Consider the following 21,653-nt stretch of genomic DNA (forward strand, 5'->3'; position numbering starts at 1 on the left):
CAGTGAAAAGTACGAGACATTCGTATTCATATGTACTCGGGTCGTATTAGAGACACTCGTAATCTTGATATAGCGTGGTTTTGAAGCTTTGCGAAGGTGGTCACAGATGACCATGTATCCTCTGCTGTATAACATACGTCCTAAGGCCTCTGAATATCTGAAAAGCGATCGTATCATTATGGGATGGAAGAGATTCTTCGCCGTAGGTCAAAGCACTAGAAAAAAATTTAGAACGATCGAGTTTACGTGGCCAGGCTGCTTTATTGGTGAGGCCAGTGTATCGCATAACATTTTGTTTCCTCATTTCTTTGTGGAGAACTTTTGAAACATTTGTGTTCAATATGGACCTTCTGTCTTGTGTTCACGTCTGTTTGTAGCTTTCGGCAACTCCATTTTCACTTCTCTGTCGTTTCATACTCAGAGTTATTTTCTTACATTCTGTTACCAACCTATAATAATATAACAATAGTAATATTAGTAAAATACCATTACCACTACTAATAGGCGTCAGTGACATTCCCAGGACGACAACAAGATTGCGACACAACGACGCTGACATGGTGACGGGGTGATGACTATGTCGTCGGTGGCATAACTAAACATCTGTGGGAGGAGAAAATGGCCACCATAGGCATGAATAGCGCATGAGTCGTCATTTATGATGATGCTTAACAGCGGTAGGGGTCGACAACGGCCTTGTGCACTCTTGAATGCGTCTGGTTGCAACTTTTACACGAAAAGCTTTCTTTACCCTTTCGACCGTTTTTGTCGTTGTTCGGTGGTCGATGATTGATTTTCGGATTCGGCAAAGAAAACGTTTGTTCTTAGTTCGTTCGTTCGTTTTTTTTTTCAATCATTCAGTCAATGGTTCGTTCGTTCGTTCGTTAGTTCGCTCCCGCAGTCTTTCGTTCGTTCATTCCTTCACTCTTTTGTTAGTTTGCTCCTTCAGTCATTCGTTAGGTTCTTAGTTCGGGCTATTTATACGCTGATAATCATCGCCGATGATTTCTGCATTTTCTTCCTGCCACAGCAGTTAAGCACTTGTGCGACCAACGTCGCAGTCACAATCGCATCGTCATCATGTCATCGTGACTTTGTAATCTTGTGGCTGTCATGCTCAGCATGTTGGTGTCATCGCCATCTTCTTTGTCATTGTCGCCGTGCCGTCATTGCAATCGTTTCCGTATCTCATTGTAGCCTTTACGGTGCTGTATTCTTTAAGCCCTTGAAGTGGTTGTCATCGCCGTCATGTTGACGTCATAGTCAAGCTTTGTCGCTGTCGTCATGACCGAGTCGGCCGCGTGGTCGTCTTGCAGTGTTAGTCCTTGTGGCATGGTCGCAGTGTTTGTGCTATATCGCTGTCACCACGGCGTCGCCGTCATTTTTTGTCCTGCTTCAACGCCGTTTTCATTCCTGAGGTTGTGTGGACGTCGTCGTACCATTGCCTTCGTGTTCTCTCTCTCTCGCACACAGGCCAGATGGGCGCACACTCATGTGCACACACACTCGCACAATGTTATTAATTAGGTTTCGAGATAAGTCGGCAGGCAGGCAGGCGGCAACCCGCCGATCAGATAGCCTGAAGTACCCAACCGGTGTAAAAGGAGCACCTTTGATATTTACATTTCTCAGCTTTCGCAATTATTTAGATATGTATGTTAAAGCTAATCTTCCACTGCCCACTCGCCCGGGTTTAACGTGGCTGCTGCTGCTGAGTCGGTCGGTCGGGCGGACATATTTGTGGATATATGTATAGAAAACTATATCGGGTGATCATTTTTATATTGTGCAGAATTTTTAAATATCGCGTGTGGCAGATGGTGAAACCCATGCGATCATCAAAATTGGTTCCTAGTGGATATGCCTTGCAACCTAATCACAACATGTGCCATAAACTGATCTTCGTGAACTTTCGCCGATTAGTTGATTGTACGTCGGTTTTTTGTGAAATTATTGTCAGCTTCTTGAAATACTTCAGATGGCGGAATAAAATTAGGCCATCTACCACAAGAGTTTTTTAGAAATTCAGTAAAACGTACGAATGATCTCTTGTATGTGTGTGGAGTGCAGGCACAATCAAACAGGCTTATATAACCTCTGCATGCTGACCACCAATAAGGTAGTAGTAAGATAGCAGTGATTAGGAGTAAATTCCTACATAACACCTTAACATCTAATACAGGCACTTAAGTATCTTTGAAGTTCACAGACGTCGATATGATTGGCACATTATATTTTAGTGATCACTTAGGGAACGTGATTGATTATATGACACTGTGTATGGGCCACTGGGCGTGTCAAATCTCGGCCGAACCTCCAGAAACTGTGGTACAGTGTCCATAATATAACTAGACGTGCGTAATACCTCTTTGTGCATACACATTTTATCGCCATATTTCCCTCACGAAGCATAAGAAAATGTTTGACCATGTGACATCGCTGCGTTGATGCTTGACGCTGTGTAGCTACTTGATTTAGTGTTTGAATTGCAGCAAAGCTTGTGAATAGTGTGGTATTTATTTATTTATTTATTTATTTACTTATTTATTTATTTATTTATCCATCATACCTTACAGGCTTCTGCATGGAGCATTGACTAAGGGTTAACATGATAAAATAAGCCAGCAAAGGGATCAAAAGGCAAAGTAACAATATTTGCGAAGCTGCACTGCAACATAAAAAAATGTTTCATGACCGCAGCCATACCCAAGGAAAGAAATATAGCCGTCATCACCCCCCATCAGCCTATTTATGTATTCTCCCAGAGATTTTCATAACCTTTGACTTGCGCCAGCTGATTGCATATGAAGTCTGCCCCCCAACTTTCTATTTTTATCACACCACCTAATCTCCTGCGGTTCTCGACGGCACTTCCCTTGGCACTCGGTCTGTAAACTTTAATGCACCTCCCGTTATCTCCCCTACGCGTTACGTGGACCGTCCAGCTCCACGTTTTCCTCTTAATATTTACGCATATATTGGCTGCACGATGTTTGCTAACTAATTCACATCTCATTCTTCTTCTCTCTGAACAATATTCCTAACATTTTTCCGCACAAGTTTGTTAATCCCCAAGTATGCTCCTTATATTGGTGCCCATACACTTTTCAAGGATAGCGGTAAGCTGTTAAGATTTCGCAACGCGTACCGTATGGGATCCAACTGATTTGACTTAGCCGTAAATTTACTTGCCATGATGGAAGTCAGTTAGGCTATCCCATTTCCTTAATGTCCATTGATATTCAACCTTCGTCTTAATCTGTCGGCTGAGCTACACCATAGCAGTCATGCATTACGTTACTTACGAATTCCCATAATCGAAAAAGAATTGCACAGCGTAATGATATCCACGTTATAATTTTGGCACCAATAATCTCGCGGGATTATAGCCACGACTTTATCCTTTTAGCAAATCTTATCACAAGCACTGCAGTCCTTAATGCGGAATAGGTGGAAGGTGAACTCTGGTATTCGACAATCGGGGATCACGTAAGCAAATCTGCGAAGTGCGTTAAACGAGGTCGAATGAGCGTAAGCAATATGTCAGACGAATATGTTGCCGTCCAGCTTCCAGGCGGACAGTCATCGTCGAAATTAGAGACTCACACGAATCTTGCATATTCATAATAATAAAATAAAATGAGAGAGATATTTGAGGTAAACTACGGCGCTTCGGCTTGCGATGAGTGAGCATCGCAGGGCTTCGGTTGTCTCCTGTCAGGAGTTGCGGTATCGTGGCCTTTGCGGAATTGGAGCTTAGGCCCTTCTTCACAACCTACTATATTGCGCTTTGTTCGTGCGTTTTGCTTTTTTCTCTAATGAGACAAAGCATATATTTGTGACTTTTTCATAATAATTCATTTCCTCGTAGCTGGTGCTGTCCTTGCGTGCTTCGATCGGGTTCGCCTGTTTCCTGCACACAACGGAGGGCGGTTATGGCGCTCTGCAAAGCTGGCTATCTTCGCGAGGTGTCAAGAGTGCTGTCGGCTGTATACATCATTGAGTCCGGGGTGTGAGTCTGGCGAAAGTGGATCTCCACAATTGGTCGCTTCATAATACACACCTAAATTTGCAACATGCCAACCGAAAAATAAAAAGATATCAACGGCGGACACATTTAGGACTTGTCGTTCTGTCCTTTCGTCGCTAGGTAGCAGCTGACGCAGTCACGTGCGACCTAGTACAAGTAGAGAAGTCTTTCTCTGCACGACAAATAAAAAAGGACGAAAAGAACTGATGGCATATTGAGTTACACTTCTTGGAGTACCCAAGACATTTGACGAATGAAATTTTGTGGGAGATCACTGCGGCATTTGACGTAGTGATCAGAGTAGAACCTCATGGTTTCCTGTGCCCACCTTTGTCTGTGTGCTCCTCACATATGCGTGTAATGTTTTCTTTTTTTCTTTATTTCATCGGTACCACAAACGAACGGCACGAGATCGTCCTGATTGTGTCGTGGACCCATCTGTCAAGCAGTGACATTGATGGCCTTTCCTGCATTCTCACCAGGACCAGCGTGGGAAGCAGCACGATGGCCGACTCTACCAGCCGCACGAGCAAGGTTAGCGCATCGAAGACGCGACTTCTTGCGTCCTAATCTTTCCGAATACTTTCACTCTGCAAAGGAAATTTCGTAAAAACAATTTCACCCACACTCGAGGACGCCAACGGCTCTTATGACGCTTAGAAAGGTAGCGTGAAGAAGACGCTATAATAAAGAAAAAGAAAGCATACTTAGTGCAGTCGCAATTATGATTATCGAATCTTATGATTAAAAATATGCTAACTGGGTACACTTGAGCTGACCCAGTGAAGCATCGCATGAGGAACACGGTACAAGTGGAAGAAATGCGTTGCCTAACAATTAAATGTTCAGTGAAAATTAGCTTGAAAGCACGTGCGTTGTTCACAGTATGAATTTGACTCAACTTTCCAATGAACTTTCAGTTCTCAGACATGATTCGTGTGCGCTACTTCAGTGGCTATATTTTCACTCCAGCACCCCCGCAGAAACGTGTCTTCTCGATGTACTTCGCTTTGCTGTCGTATACTCTAATACCGTTTGTAAAAATTAGTGTGGAGCTTCCCTTTAAGACGTCCCTCAGAATCCCCGAGTTATTTTGGAACATACACCATAACTTAGATATGCAGCAAAAGGAAGCACATTAGGCACATTACGTCGATGCCGACGCAAGCCAGTTCGAAATTATAAAACTGCCATGCGTGCTTGCCATTGGCCGTTGTATTAATCGAACCCGCACATTTTCGAACGAAAACACAAAAAACTAAGATGACGGAGTTGGTCCCGTGTTCGTTTTCAAGTAACGAGTCGCAGCTTATTGAGCCGACTGACTCAATACTGATAGCCTAAGATAACGGCACAGCGCTGCCTACAACGATATTAGTTCTGTGTACTGCGGTGTATTACAGTTGTAACTTGCAATCAGTGTGGGTTGTATTTTTGGAAACTTCACCTAGTTCGCGGTATGTTTGTTTGTCTGTTAGTTTCTTAATCTGTATTTTGCATGTTTCACGCCTATATGGTTCATGGAGTAGTACAAGGTCTAAAGTCTAGAACGTTGAACTGCTATGCTGAGGAAACAGGTTTCGTTACCAATTTTCAGACAAACCTGCGTCCCTGAGTTGGCGACCTGTATATGCCACTCGTCAATGAACTCCATCTTGAGTCACTGTGTATGTTCCGCTGGGTATGCGACACCCTTGAATGAACTTTCTTCGCGCCGACAATGAACACAGGGCTGTTCTGGCGGCCTGGTGACCTGGCGGCCTGCAGTTATTGAGCACTGCCATGTCGATGCCCACCCCATGGGTCAGCTGGTCGGCTCTTCAATAGGCCTGGTGAATTGGGGCCCGCACTACAGATTTGGTCGTCCTCTGTTCTGGAGGCCTGGTGACTGCCCATGCTGTGGACCTGGTGGCCAGCTGCTCTAGCTACCTGGTATCATGCAGCCCGCTCTGCTCGCCTGGTACCCAGGTCTTTTAGCGGTCTGGTATCTTGTTCCCCACCTTGCGGACCAAGTGGATGGCAGTCCTGGCAGGCAGCGTGGTTTGTTGTTGCCTGTCCTGTGGGACTGGCGGATATTCTGGCGACATGGTCTGCTGCCAATCAAAAGATCGGGCTTGCGGTATAGACTCGCATGAGTAAAAAGGTTATTTCTTTCTATCACAATTTCTTTATAAAGAACTGCTGGTTGGGTTAGTTGCTGGGTTAACATTTCCAAATTAGCGATTCTGCTGACTTCGTTCCTTTGTTTAGTTTCGGCCATTTCCCTGTATATAAATGTCGCGCTCGACTCAATAATCGGTTACGTAGGCAACCCCGATATCGCGGCTTGCTTTCGCCTAGGCTACCATTTTACCTTTGTCTATGCCTGTACTTGCACGCAAGAGTGTTATCTGCTTTGCGCTGTATAAAATGAATGACCCGTACCAACTAGCTCACGCAGAAGCCCTCCTGAAACTTCACTCTGTTCGTGATAGATTTGTCTGGCTGTCTTTTACCTTGTTAATCCTTATCTGACTTCTTTAACTCAACCTTGGGTCAGCGAGTAGTCCACGGCCTCATGTGTAGGACACCGAGAAGATGCGCTAAGTGAACAGGATTCGCTATCAACCTTCAGACCAACTTGTGTCACTCAATTTGTGACAATGTGTGCCGCTCTGCAATGAACTTATTCACGCTTTCTTGGGTGACTGCATATGTGCCTTTAGATATGTGGCGCTCATGAACGAACATTTTTTCATGCTAACTAGGGTTACTGGGTTGTTCTAGTGGCCTGGTGTCTTAGTCCCTCGCCTGCGGGCCCGGTGGCCAGCAGTTCCAGTGCACTGTTATCTTGATGCCCGCCCTATGGACCTGGTGGTCAGCTCGTCCATCAGCCTGGTGCCTCGCTGCCCGCTTTGCTGATCTGGTGACCTCCCGTTCTAGCGAAGTGGCATCATGCTGCCCACCCTGCAGACCTGGAAGCCAGCTGTTCCGGTAACATGGAATATTGCTGCTCAATCTACGATCCTCATCAACAACTGTGGTAGCAACCTGCTATGTCGATGCCCACCCTATAGGTACTGATTGGTAGCTGTTCTAGCTACCTGCTAGGTCGCTGTCCACCATACGAGCCTGGTGGCCAGCTCCTCTAGCGACCTGGTTTGCTGCTGATCAGAAGGTCACGCGCGCGCTATCATAAATTCTTTAATAAACAGCAAGTTTCGCGAAGCGGTAAGTCAACGTCCTCGACTTCAGCATCTATATTGACATCAATCTTTTTGCGATGTTTCAGTATGGCTATTTCTTTCTATTTCAACACGGCCATTCTTCGTAAGAACGCGCGATTTAAATAGCACATGCATCGCAGATTCCTTTCGCGCTGGCTGACATTTTGACAACGTTAATCTGGTTCAGTGTACAAGTGCTTAACTGTTCTAGGGAATAGCCTTAGCTCATACTGTCCGAACGAAATTCGTTCTTCTCATTTGAAGTCAGCATAAAGTGAATACGACGGCTGCTCGTCTACGTAGGACGTTACCGCGGCTCTTGATTCGAACAAACCGCCGTCATGGCGTAGCGGCTTCGGCGTCGTGTGCCTAAGCCCGAGAACTCTTGATCAAATTTCAGCGGCCATGGCTGGATTTCGTTAGGGGTAAGTGCAAATACGCCACTTTCTGAGCAAAGTTCACCGTAAAGAACCTTAGCTGGTCGGAATTAATCAGAAGTTTGACACTAGGCCTTGTCGTATAATCATATCGTGGTTCTTGCACGTAAAAGACTGCAGAATGGCTGCAGTCTTTGTATCGACTGTTTTCGTCAAATGTCAGTGTTCGGAATCGGCAAACGAAATGTTGGTTCGATCATTCGTTGAGTCAATGGTTCATGGGTACAATCGTTCATTAGTTATATTGTTCACCTTTCGTTAGTTAGCATAAATTAGTCAGCCTACGTGGATTTACAGGAGGAATCGTCCATGCATTGACTATCAGCTGTTCAGAAAAGTGAAACAACACGGTGGAGCGCATATTCGAATGGGTTACGAATTTCTGCTTTTACCGGGGAAAAAATTTACTCAAGTTCGTTTATTCGTCGCGTAAATCATTGTAAATAAAGTGCATTGGCAGGCTGAATAATATATGCGTTGAATCTGAGCTGTTGCGGGTAGTGATAAAACATCGTAGCGTGATTATACTAAAAGGCTATAGACTACTGCTTTGAACGTGGAAACAAATTTACGCAAATCCGTTTATTCATCGCGTAAGCAATTCTTTGAAAAAGTGCATTTGGTGGGGGAATGAAATGCGCATTCAAACTGAGCTGAGAGGAAAACGATAAAACACGATGGCGCCTTAATTCTGAAGGGCTAGAAGCTTCTACTTTTAACATTGCAAATAATTTGCGGAAATACGTTTATTCATCGCGTAAATAATTGTCTCAGAAAGTTACTTTCAGGTGGGAATGATATATGTATTGAATCTGAGCTGTTAGAAAAAGTGATAAAACAGGTGGCGCAAATATTATAAAGTGTGGAAGCTTCTACTTTTAACGTGGCAAAAAATTGCGGAAATTCGTTTATTCATCGCGTAACTAATTGTCTCAGAAAGTTACTTTCAGGCGGAAATGATATATGCATTGAACCTGAGCATTTAGAGAAAGTGATAAAACACGGTGGCGCCAATGTTAAAAAGGGTAGAGAATTCTACTTTTAAAATTGGAAATAATTTGAGCAAATTTGATTATTCATCGCCTCAATACTAAAAGGGACTTTCAGGTAGGAATGATCTATGCGTTGAATCTGAGCTTTTAGGAAGAGCGATAGAACAAGGTAGCGCTAATATGCGAAAGGGCCAGAGGCTTCTGCTTTTACCATGGCAAATAATTAGCGCAAATTCGTTTATTCATCGCGTAAATAATTGTCAGAAAAAGTCACTTCCAGTTGGGAATGATCTGTGCGTTGAATCTGAGCTCTTAGGAAAAGGGATAGAACACAGTGGCGCTAATATTCCAAAGGGCTAATGCGTTCTGCTTCTAACGGAGAAACTAATTTTCGCAAATTCGTTTATTCATTGTGTAAATAATTGTCTGAAAAAGTGACTTGAGGGTGGGAAGGATCTATGCGTTGATTCGGCGCCGTTAGGAAAAGTGATGAAGAGGTGGCGTCAATATTCTAAAGGGCTACACCCTTCTCCTTTTTACGTGGCAAATTATTTGTGGAAATTCGTTTGTTAGTCGAGTAAATAATTGCCTCAGAAAGTGATTTTCAGATGGGAGTGATCTATGCGTTGAATCTGAGCTGTTCGGAAAAGCAAAACACAGTTGCGCTAATATTCTATAGAGCTACCGCATTCTGCTTCTAACGGGGAAAATAATTTGCACAAATTCGTTTATTCATCGCTTAAATAATTGTCTGAAAAAGGGGACTAGAGGGTGAGAATGTTCTATGCGTTGATTCGGTGCTGTTAGCGAAAGTGATAAAAAGGTGTCGTTAATATTATAAAGGACTAGAGGCTTCTCCTTTTTACGTGGCAACATATTTGTGGAAATTCGTTTGTTAGTCGAGTAAATCTTTGTCTCAGAAAGTGATTTTCAGATGGGAATGATCTATGCATTGAATCTGAGCTGTTGGGAAAAGCAAAACCCAGTTGCGCTAATATTCTATAGAGCTACGACGTTCTGCTTCTAACGGGGAACTAATTTGCACAAATTCGTTTATTCATCGCTTAAATAATTGTCTGAAAAAGGGGGCTTGATTGTGAAAATGATCTATTCGTTGATTCGGTGCTGTTAGCGAAAGTGATAAAGAGGTGGCGTAATATTCTAAAGGGCTAGAGGATTCTCCTTTTTACGTAGCAAATTATCTGTGGAAATTCGTTTGTTAGTCGAGTAAATAATTTTCTCAGAAAGTGACTTTCAGGTGGTATTGGTCTATGCGTTGAATCTGAGCTGTTAGGAAAAGCCATAGAACACAGTGGCGCTAATATTCTATAGGGCTAACGCGTTCGGCTTCTAACGGGGAAACTAATTTGCGAAAATTCGTTTATTCATCGCTTGAATAATTGTCTGAAAAAGAGGACTTGAGGGTGAAAATGATGTATGCGTTGATTCGGTGCTGTTAGCGAAAGTGATAAAGAGGTGGCGTTAATATTCTAAAGGGCTAGAGGCTTCTCCTTTTTACGTGGCAAATAATTTGTGGAAATTCGTTTGTTAATCGAGTAAATAATTGTCTCAGAAAGTGACTTTCAGGTGGTATTGGTCTATGCGTTGAATCTGAGCTGTTAGGAAAAGCCATAGAACACAGTGGCGCTAATATTCTAAAGGGCTAACGCATTCTGCTTCTAACGGGGAAACTAATTTGCGCAAATTCGTTTATTCATCTCTTACATAATTGTCTGAAAAAGGAGACTTGAAGGTGAGAATGATCTATACGTTTATTCGGTGCTGTTAGCGAAAGTGATAATGAGGTCGCGTTAGTATTCTAAAGGGCTCGAGGCTTCTCCTTCCTACGTGGCAAATAATTTTTGGAAATTTGTTTGTTAATCGAGTAAATAATTGTCTCAGAAAGTGACTTTCAGGTGGTATTGATCTATGCGTTGAATCTGAGCTGTTAGGAAAAGCGATAGAACACAGTTGCGCTAATATTCTATAGAGCTACCGCGTTCTGCTTCTAACGGGGAAACTAATTTGCGCAAATTCCTTTATTCATCTCTTACATAATTGTCTGAAAAAGGGTACTTGAAGGTGAGAATGATCTATACGTTTATTCGGTGCTGTTAGCGAAAGTGATAAAGAGGTGGCGTTAATATTCTAAAGGGCTATATGCTTCTCCTTTTTACGTGGCAAATTATTTGTGGAAATTCGTTTGTTAGTCGAGTAAATAATTTTCTCAGAAAGAGACTTTCAGATGGGATTGATCTATGCGTTGAATCTGAGCTGTTTGGAAAAGCGATAGAACACAGTGGCGCTAATATTCTAAAGTGCTAACGCGTTCTGCTTCTAATGGGGAAACTAATTTGCGCAAATTCGTTTATTGCTCGCCTAAATAATTGTCTGAAAAAGGGGACCTGAGGGTGAGAATGATCTATGCGTTCATTCGGTGCTGTTAGCGAAAGTGATAAAGAGGTGGCGTTAATATTCTAAAGGGCTAGAGGCTTCTCCTTCCTACGTGGCAAATTATTTGTGGAAATTCGTTTGTTAGTCGAGTAAATAATTTTCTCAGAAAGGGACTTTCAGGTGGGATTGATCTATGCGTTGAATCTGAGCTGTTTGGAAAAGCGATAGAACACAGTGGCGCTAATGTTCTAAAGTGCTAACGCGTTCTGCTTCTAATGGGGAAACTAATTTGCGCAAATTCGTTTATTGATCGCCTAAATAATTGTCTGAAAAAGGGGACCTGAGGGTGAGAATGATCTATGCGTTCATTCGGTGCTGTTAGCGAAAGTGATAAAGAGGTGGCGTTAATATTCTAAAGGGCTAGAGGATTCTCCTTTTTACGTAGCAAATTATCTGTGGAAATTCGTTTGTTAGTCGAGTAAATAATTTTCTCAGAAAGTGACTTTCAGGTGGTATTGGTCTATGCGTTGAATCTGAGCTGTTAGGAAAAGCCATAGAACACAGTGGCGCTAATATTCTATAGGGCTAACGCGTTCGGCTTCTAACGGGGAAACTAATTTGCGAAAATTCGTTTATTCATCGCTTGAATAATTGTCTGAAAAAGAGGACTTGAGGGTGAAAATGATGTATGCGTTGATTCGGTGCTGTTAGCGAAAGTGATAAAGAGGTGGCGTTAATATTCTAAAGGGCTAGAGGCTTCTCCTTTTTACGTGGCAAATAATTTGTGGAAATTCGTTTGTTAATCGAGTAAATAATTGTCTCAGAAAGTGACTTTCAGGTGGTATTGGTCTATGCGTTGAATCTGAGCTGTTAGGAAAAGCCATAGAACACAGTGGCGCTAATATTCTAAAGGGCTAACGCATTCTGCTTCTAACGGGGAAACTAATTTGCGCAAATTCGTTTATTCATCTCTTACATAATTGTCTGAAAAAGGAGACTTGAAGGTGAGAATGATCTATACGTTTATTCGGTGCTGTTAGCGAAAGTGATAATGAGGTCGCGTTAGTATTCTAAAGGGCTCGAGGCTTCTCCTTCCTACGTGGCAAATAATTTTTGGAAATTTGTTTGTTAATCGAGTAAATAATTGTCTCAGAAAGTGACTTTCAGGTGGTATTGATCTATGCGTTGAATCTGAGCTGTTAGGAAAAGCGATAGAACACAGTTGCGCTAATATTCTATAGAGCTACCGCGTTCTGCTTCTAACGGGGAAACTAATTTGCGCAAATTCCTTTATTCATCTCTTACATAATTGTCTGAAAAAGGGTACTTGAAGGTGAGAATGATCTATACGTTTATTCGGTGCTGTTAGCGAAAGTGATAAAGAGGTGGCGTTAATATTCTAAAGGGCTATATGCTTCTCCTTTTTACGTGGCAAATTATTTGTGGAAATTCGTTTGTTAGTCGAGTAAATAATTTTCTCAGAAAGAGACTTTCAGATGGGATTGATCTATGCGTTGAATCTGAGCTGTTTGGAAAAGCGATAGAACACAGTGGCGCTAATATTCTAAAGTGCTAACGCGTTCTGCTTCTAATGGGGAAACTAATTTGCGCAAATTCGTTTATTGCTCGCCTAAATAATTGTCTGAAAAAGGGGACCTGAGGGTGAGAATGATCTATGCGTTCATTCGGTGCTGTTAGCGAAAGTGATAAAGAGGTGGCGTTAATATTCTAAAGGGCTAGAGGCTTCTCCTTCCTACGTGGCAAATTATTTGTGGAAATTCGTTTGTTAGTCGAGTAAATAATTTTCTCAGAAAGGGACTTTCAGGTGGGATTGATCTATGCGTTGAATCTGAGCTGTTTGGAAAAGCGATAGAACACAGTGGCGCTAATGTTCTACAGTGCTAACGCGTTCTGCTTCTAATGGGGAAACTAATTTGCGCAAATTCGTTTATTGATCGCCTAAATAATTGTCTGAAAAAGGGGACCTGAGGGTGAGAATGATCTATGCGTTCATTCGGTGCTGTTAGCGAAAGTGATAAAGAGGTGGCGTTAATATTCTATAGGGCTAGAGGCTTCTCCTTTTTATGTAGCAAATTTTATGTGGAAATTCGGTTGTTAGTCGAGTAAACAATTTTCTCAAAAAGTGACTTTCAGATGGGAACGATCTATGCATTGAAGCTGAGCTGTTAGGAATAGCGATCGAACACATTGGCGCTAATATTCTAAAGGACTAACGCATTCTGCTCCTAACGGGGAACCCGCCGTGGTTACTCAGTGGCTATGGTGTTGGGCTGCTGAGCACCAGGTCGCGGGATGGAATCCTGGCCACGGCGGCCGCATTTCGATGGGAGCGAAATGCGAAAACACCCGTGTACTTAGATTTAGGTGCACGTTAACGAACCCCAGGTAGTCGAAATTTCCGGAGTCCTCCACTACGGCGTGCCTCGTGATCAGAAAGTGGTTTTGGCACGTTAAACCCCATATTTAATTTTAATTTTCCTAGCCGGGACACTAATTTGCGCAAATTCGTTTTTTCATCGCTTAAATAATTGTGTGAATAAGGGGACTTGAGGGTGAGAATGATCTATGCGTTGATTCGGTGCTGTTAGCTAAAGTGATAAAGAGGTTGCGGTAATATTCTGAAGGGCTAGAGGCTTCTCCTTCTTACGTGACAAATTATTTGTGGAAATTCGTTTGTTGGTCGAGTAAATAATTGTCTCAGAAAGTGACTTTCAGGTGGGATTGATCTATGTGTTGAATCTGAGCTGTTAGGAATAGTGACACAACACATTGGCGCTAATATTCTAAAGGGCTAATGGGTTCTGCTCCTAACGGGGAAACTAATTTGCGGAAATTCGTTTTTTCATCGCTTAAATAATTGTTTGAAAAAGGGAATTTCAGGTGGGAATAATTTATGCGTTGAATCTGAGCTGTTAGGAAAAGTGATAAAGGAATATTCTAAAGGCTATAGACGTATGCTATTTAAGGCAATTTGCAATTTATGCAATTTCGTTTATTCGTCGCCTAAATAATTATCAGTAAATGTTTATTCAATGGGGGAATGATCTATGCTGTCAATCTTAGTTGTTAGAAGTTATAAAGGAAATGGAGAGAATTTTCTAAAGGGTTATAGGATTCTGCTTTTAACACGGAAAGTAATTTCTGCAAATTCGTTTTTTTTATCGCGTAAGTAATTTTCAGTGAAAGTGCATTTACTGGAGGAATGATCTATGCGTTGAATCTTATCTGTTAGAATAATCTCTCCACCGTGTTTTAAAGCTTCTAAGGGGCTATTAGCTTCTTGTTTTAGCGAAGATAGTTATTTACAGAAATTCGGTTATTCATCGAGTAAATAATTGTCAGTAATAGATTATTTCCTGGGGAATGATCTATGTGTTGAATCTGAGATGATTGAACTTGTAAAGTTAGCGGAGATATTATTCTATAAGGGCTATAGGCTTCTGGCTTTAACGTGGAAAGTAACTCATGGAAATTTGTTTTTTTTTTATCGAGTAAGTAATTGTCAGTAAAAGTGCATTTGCTCGTGGAATGATCTATGCTTTTAATCTGAGCTGCTAGAAGTTATCAAACACGGCGGAGAAAATATTCTCAAGTGTTATGGGCCTCTGCTTTTAACGCGGAAAGTACCTTACCCAGAATCGTTATTCGTCTCTTATAAAATAAGGCAAAGAGAATATTTAAATTCTTATAGGCTTTTGCTTTTAACGCGGAAAGTAATTTACGCAAATCGTTAATTTATAGCGTTAATCATTGTCAATAAAATTTATTTCCAGGAGGAATGATCTATGCGTTGAATCTGAGCTGTTTGATTTTATAAGACAACCGGAGAGATTGTTTTAAAGGCTATATGCTTCTGATGTTAAAGCGCAATGTAATTTACACAAACAAGTTTATTCATCACGCGATGAAATGTCAGTAAATGTGTACTAACGATATCTCCAGTAGACTTTCTCTTCTTTTAATCTTTCCGTCCCCTTTTCCCTTTCCCCAGTGTAGGGTAGCCAACCGGGCTCAGTCCAAGTTAACCTCCCTACCTTTCCTTTATCATTTGCTCTCTCTCTTGAGGGGGAATGACATTCACTCATGAATGAATGAGTGACATTGCATCTCATCTGACTTCTCCGTCTGTGAATTATTTCCATAAAAGTCGTCCAGCTAGATTTAATTCTTTAATTTTAGCCCTAGCTTTATGGGAGCATGTGCTGCCGTCAACTTTCTTTGCCTATCCGCCAACGCAGTTGGCAGTATATTAAAGTAGTGTGCCGGTCCACACGGCTGTTTACTGCAGACGGCGATCCACCTCGCGTCGTTATGGTGAAGATGTCATAGTTGGGTCGATGGACCGTCATGATGACGATGCCCGCCCTGGTGGCCTGTTGGACAAAATCAGTTTAGGAAGTCAGTCAAAAATGGGTTGGTTTAGCAAGGCTACATCTGCATGAAGGATATAAACATCACTGAAGTTAAATGTGTCATCAGCAGCAGGCATCATCATCAGTAGACATTTCGCCCGGAAATTCAATCCAATAGGCATTGGGAAGTGCTATTAGCAGTAAAGAGTAGGTGACAACATATGGTGCCATTCATTTTCATGGAATGCCACTGACAGTTTTGCACAGAGGTCGGGGGTTTGCTTCGCATTGAGTCATGTCGTATAAAGAACAGCGGATAGGCCGTTTTCATAGACTGCCCACAGCCGTCGCACCTATTACCTGGTGTATTGTAGGGGCAAAGTTGTTTCAAATGTTTCATGCTGCTTATGCTGTATAACACTACTAACGACTGCAAAAGATTTTGACAGTCATGTCAAAGACAAACCTAAAGGTAAGGCTCTTTTGCACTAGCTTTTATATGGACCCGTGCTGCAGTGCTTGCAGGCCATATTAGTACCCCTGTGGTAATCCGTTGTTTATTGAAATAAAGGAATGAATGGCACAAACTTACTCCTGATTGCTCTCTAATGGGGCTGTAACTGTTTAGCCTGGTCAATTATTCTATAAACTCATCATTCTCACTGTTGCCTTGGCATCATCCCAGGTCGACCTGACTTCCTTAGCAGCGAGGTGAACATCTCCTGCAGCATGCTCGTGTCAAGCCACATGTAGCAGCTGCGAGCAACGTATACGTGACACAGTGTTCATGCCACTGGCAAGGCTGCAGCACACTCTGTTGTCCTCGCGCAGCCGGATGCTCCATTTTGGATGTCGGTTGGCCAGGATGTCCAGCAAGGTTGAACCTTCTTGCTCAGCATTTCTAAGTGCAAAAGTATGTTGTTTAATTGGCTCGGCCGCTGATATTTGCAGATGTGTACGTTTTGCTACATTTTCACATTTCATGTCAGCGATGCACCGTTTCTACATTCCACACTAACAATCAACGACCTGTGGATGTAGATGTCAATGTAAACAAATGCACCGCTTTGGCTAATCCGGCACGCAAGGCTGCGCGCTAAGACTTATTCAATATGCGTGAGGTCTAAAATATGTGTAAAAATTATACAAAGCGAGTTTCAACTGCTGAAATCAGCGACAACAAACTCTAAGGCAGCCGCGTCCGCAGACCGAACTCGGCACGCCTTCAACGGCCGCATTGCTGGCACGAGAGAGCGCTCAGGCTTGCTCATCCGGTGGTCGATGATTGCGACGTGGCTTCCAGGTACGACAATGCTACCATGAAGAAGCCAGCCGCGATCGACGAAACGCCTAACCGACGCAGACTCAACATGGGTGCAACTGTACAAATCGAAGGACGAAAGCCCCGGCACCCTTCCAAAGCGTTGCCAGCGGCATGCGACAGAGCGCAGCACAGAAAAGTGAAAAAGTCGGATTAGAAACGAACGCATGCTGTAAACTACTTTTCATTGGTGAGCTGAACATTTTCGGTCTAATCCTGAGCTTCGGAATAATTTGCTAGTACTGAAATAAGTAAATCACAATTGGGGGCAGCATCAGCGTAGTTTCAAACATGAACAATTCTGAAAATACTCGGACATATCGTCCCGTTCCCAAGTTCACCTGCATTTGTTTATGTGATTTGAATTAAGACACCAAAACCTACACTAGAGACTATTGCTACATGCTTAAACAGAGGCTACATAGCAATTATATTCCGTGTACCTACCTCACCAGAAATTCAACGGTTATTTTTTGACCAGGTTTGTATTTATGCTGATGGTACAGTGGTTCACAATTAAAACCTAGTTAAAGCCCATTGGCTAAACTTAGGCCCTCAAGTTAACAGTACGTAATTGCGGGTCTGCGTATGAAACATCTCCTTCAGCTAGCTTAATGTGAGCCTTGCAATCGGAGCAGATAAGAAGCACTCGTTTCTGTATCGGAATTCATACTCCGCCGATTCATTACTTGGACTCGTTCACGCCTAGGTTCATGAGCTTCACGTTCGAGGTGCTGATGGGTATATTTAGGGTAGCCCTCACTAACTTTCTCATCATAGTGTTTAGGTTGTTCAGCTCGGCCTGCGGCCATTTAAATAGACCTACCACGTAGGTGAGGTGACAGCGAGCGAAGGCGTGCACTAGCCTTAGAGCGCTGTCCTCACCCAGGCCTCTGTGTCTGTTGCTGATTCTCTTTAGTAACCTGATGACTTGGTCCGTCTTGTTTGAAATGTGTTGAATGGCATTCAGGTTGGTACCTCCCGCAGCTATGTGGAAGTCTAAAACTTTAATCTTTTCCACCTGCTTGATAGCGGATCCGTCGTGACACTGTAAGATAATCTTGGGTTCCTCCCCGGGGACGTAGCCCTTGGGTCTTTGACCCCTGAGCCGATGTTTTAGGACCAAAAGCTCCGACTTTGCCGCCGAACAGTTGAGTCCCATCTCGCCTAGCGTGCTTTCCACGGCGTGTATGCTCTCCTGCAGTCTGGTCTCCATTTGGCCTACGTTACTGTTGGCGCTCCATATGTTTTGTGCCGGAAGAAATTGCCAGCTCTCTCAAATCTTTTTTTACAGTTGCGGAGCAGCGTGCTCACTGGAAGTGGCGATTATGGCGAGCATGTCTCCACCATGGACTTCGAACGACTGTCCCTCGACCAGGAACAAGTTGGTATGTGGTCCGCTGCACAGCCGCTGACCCAGCCTCGAGTGGTCCTGCTCAAACGTCAGCTCTGGAGTCTGTGTAAAAGCGGCCACGTTTATGTTCACGATGAAGTGGCCATTGGCACCATTGCCCACAAATATGGACAACGCGTTGTTACGTGCGCGCACACACACGCGCACACGCATACGCGCACACACGCATACGAACACGCATACGCACACACGCACACACACAGAGACACAGGAAAGAGCGCTGGCCATGAGGCCAGAAGACGACAATGACGACGTGTAACGCCGGTGACATGCACGATGACTGTCGTGTCAAGTGCCGTGAGCTGAACTAATTTAGTGTTGGCAGAGGCAGGTCCTGGTTAGTCTAAGGAAAGCTGTAGGTAGGGCAGTGGGAGGAGAGATCATCGAAATACAGCACGTATAGGACCGGGGCTTACCTAGCTGTCCAATTGGTAAAGGCATAGGAAAGACAAGCAGTAGAATGTTCGTTGAACGCCGTAGTTGGGATGGATAGCTGGTGGAACATAAAACTAGACGAAGTTTCGGGAAAGTGTCTAAGCATGACGCGACTGTCCCGCCTTCTTAGGCCTTGGAACGCACTTCTACCGTCCTTGTCGTTCGCTGTACGTCCGTTCTTCACCGAACGGGACGTAGCCTAACCTAAGGCTAACTTGCTCTAATTACCCCCTGGCTATTGTGTGTTCTGGCGCTCGTTTCACCGTGGAAATTTATTAAGTAAAGTATTACCGCGTAAGGGCAGGCCGGGTTTAAATGGGCACGTTTAAGTGTTCCAAGTTGCCCGCTGCGCGTAGTAGCATCAGCTGCGCATCGCCGTTGCGAAGGCCTGGAGCGGAAAAAGGAAGGGAGCAATGTATAGCAAGTTTCCACGCTGCCGCCACCGAAGCACCAATCGGCATCGTTTGCATGTTACTGACGGCGCAAACTAATAAACGTGCGGCATTCTTCGCAACTCTTACTACCAAGTGCGTTCGTAGACGAAAGATGGCGGGGCAGTATTGATCTGTTGTAAAACGCGCAATGTGAGTGTGGTTACTATCGGCTGGTCAAGCTGGTGTAGCGAAGTCTGCCGAGGCAACCAGCCTGGAGCGGATTGTCCGAGTTTCGCTTAGTTGAAAGCTGGTTGAGTGTCCATACCCACAGAAATTGAGACCCGAGGGCTACAGCACTGGTAATCGGTGTGCCCAGTGTTGCATTCCTGCACGAGCGTTTGCCGGAAGTACGTAATTTCTCTGAAGTTTAAAATGAACTGTTTCGCTTACTTCAGCCTCTTTATTAAATTGCTTCGATAAATATAGATAGTAGCAGGAGGAACAACCGCGCTCATTCAAGCACCCTTGTTGATGTTCCGCTACTGACCGCGTATGGGTATCTTTTATTTGACCAAATACGTCAGCCCGAAAACAGTGAAAATAATGTTTCTATTGAAAATCACGTTTGAGAAAAAGTTGATCTCGCACTACGTTTGCGAGTTCCACCCGCCGCACAGCAGTGGAAAATTTGAGATATTCGCAAGAGTGTTTGTTAACCGCATAGTGTTTTCACCAAGTCATCAAAGTGGTTAAGGAGCTTTTTAACCCTGTTGTGCCTAACGCACTTTCTGTATACTGCGCTGTTTGAGGCGGCAAAGTTCGAATTAACGCGAGGGAAAAACAAGTAGCGACAGTATTAGGCTGGAGCCCATTGTAGTTATTGAATAGCTTGAGATTTCAATTCTTATGTTGATTGTTAATTACCTTCGCTCATACATAGTGTGTTTAGTACAAATGTACCCTCCACGGCGAGAAATAAAGGTGGAAAAATTCTGTGAATTTTCTGCGATGTACAACTGTGTTTGGGCATTACAGGATTAAATACTCCCCAATACTGTTGTCAGTGTCGTTGGATGCTTCGAACAGCAAAGTGTCTAAAGTAAGTATTGGAAAACTTCAGCAACGGGCGGCCTCATGAACGGACAACGAATCTTAGTGGCGCCCGACTTCAAGGTGCCTTGCGAAAATCGCACTCGAAGGCGTCACACGTGGAGATCATTCAATGCAGCTGGATGACTCAGTAAGCCGACTCCTGTTCAGACGCGCGTCATGATTCTGTAGCCGGCAAGGGTACGCGTACTATTGGCATTTTCCGTTGGCTAAGCAATTGCCGTACAGGAACGGAGAACCTCTTAATGATACAACGCTTACAGGTTAGGGCTGTTTCGCAGTTTGGCCGCGCACATTGTTGTGGTGCTTTGGTATACAAGATTTGGCTTTTTTTTCCTCTTGAAACGGCAAGATGTGTACTTAATCTTAGCCTAATCGTGATCAGCCTGTTTATGTCCGTTGTAGGACGAAGGTCTCTCTGCGATCTCCAATTACCCCTGTCTTGGGCTAAATGATTCCAACTTCCGCTTCATCTCATAATTTATGCGTAGTGTTCCTGAACAGGGCGATGCCATCTGCAAATCATAAATTGCTGAGATATTCGCCCTTGATCCTCCATTTTAAGCCTTCCCAGTTTAATAGCTTCTAATATTAGTTCGATGCATGCAGTGCACACCATTGGAGCGATTGCCTTTCTTTGCCTTGCCCCCCTTCTTGATAAGTAACTTTCTGCTCCTTTTGTGGAGTATTCGTTTTCATCATCTCCAAATCCATAAGAAGGGGTTGATCGTAGTCTGCAGATTCCTCGATTACCTGATTGAGGATATGGCTGTGATCCATTGTGGAATGTCTGTTCCTGAAGGCAGCCTGTTCTCTTGCTTGACTGAAGTGTTGCCGTTAATATACTTGAAATTGGTGAATGTTTTCTACGATGCTGAAAGCAAGACTAATGGACCCAAAATCTTTGATACACCACAATGGAGACCTAACGAAATTCAATTTAGTGTTCGCATTCTTCCAGTTCTGTGGTACACTAGAAGTCGTGAGGCATCGCGTATAAAGGACCGCAGAGTTTTCAAGCAAGCCATCTCCGGCCATTTTTGCCGTTTTAACAGCCGCTGTAATCGAAGCTGAAGGAGAAGGCTGATGAACTTCATCGCTATAGGAGAGACTGCATAATGTTCGTTACTACTACGAATGGGGGTGGCCTGGCTGCTCTACGTGCTGTTGAAGTCGGTATAGGATTCCTCTATTGCATTCAGTAATCTTTCAAATTGCCGATATTATCTTGCTTATATTTTAGTGCACACATCTTGGCTTGTGCGATGCCAAGTTTTATTATTGATTTCAAGCAACGTCCATTTTTTACTGCTTCATAACGCTTTCTCACGTTACGATTTTTTAATACCCCTTACTTTCTCCTTGCTGATCAGTAGTACATACCCCGCAGTAATGTTCCTACCGTGACTGTGCGACCGTCCTTTGCTTTCAAAAATTTCCCGCGTAAGTTTTTTAGCAGGCTACAACAGTCCTCGTGAAGACTACGCCGTCTTGCTTGGAACATTGCAGTATAGATCTCCGTACAGACTCAACGCCTTGCTTCTCTTTCGTAAGCTGGACCAGAGGA

The 21,653-nt window shown here is 43.5% G+C and overlaps 1 protein-coding gene across 5 annotated transcripts in view; it reads left to right on the forward strand.

The window, feature by feature from the left end:
* LOC135921837 (uncharacterized) overlaps positions 1 to 19,974 on the forward strand; it is a 56,680-nt gene extending 36,706 nt beyond the window's left edge. For 2 of the 5 annotated variants that reach the window (XM_070525918.1, XM_070525919.1), the window contains exons 4-9: positions 3,872 to 4,012; positions 4,513 to 4,564; positions 5,761 to 6,173; positions 6,797 to 7,003; positions 16,118 to 16,345; positions 18,048 to 19,974. In XM_070525918.1, coding sequence (XP_070382019.1) covers positions 3,936 to 4,012; positions 4,513 to 4,564; positions 5,761 to 5,955 — 324 coding nt within the window. In that variant the 5' untranslated portion in view covers positions 3,872 to 3,935 and the 3' untranslated portion in view covers positions 5,956 to 6,173; positions 6,797 to 7,003; positions 16,118 to 16,345; positions 18,048 to 19,974. The remainder of the gene's footprint in view (positions 1 to 3,871; positions 4,013 to 4,512; positions 4,565 to 5,760; positions 6,174 to 6,796; positions 7,004 to 16,117; positions 16,346 to 18,047) is intronic. The other 3 variants (XR_011508684.1, XR_011508683.1, XR_011508685.1) reach the window with 3 other exon arrangements.
* Positions 19,975 to 21,653: the final 1,679 nt, after the last annotated feature.

The sequence above is a fragment of the Dermacentor albipictus genome, chromosome 9 (genome assembly GCF_038994185.2).
Source record: "Dermacentor albipictus isolate Rhodes 1998 colony chromosome 9, USDA_Dalb.pri_finalv2, whole genome shotgun sequence".
NCBI classification, from domain to species: Eukaryota; Metazoa; Arthropoda; class Arachnida; order Ixodida; family Ixodidae; genus Dermacentor; species Dermacentor albipictus.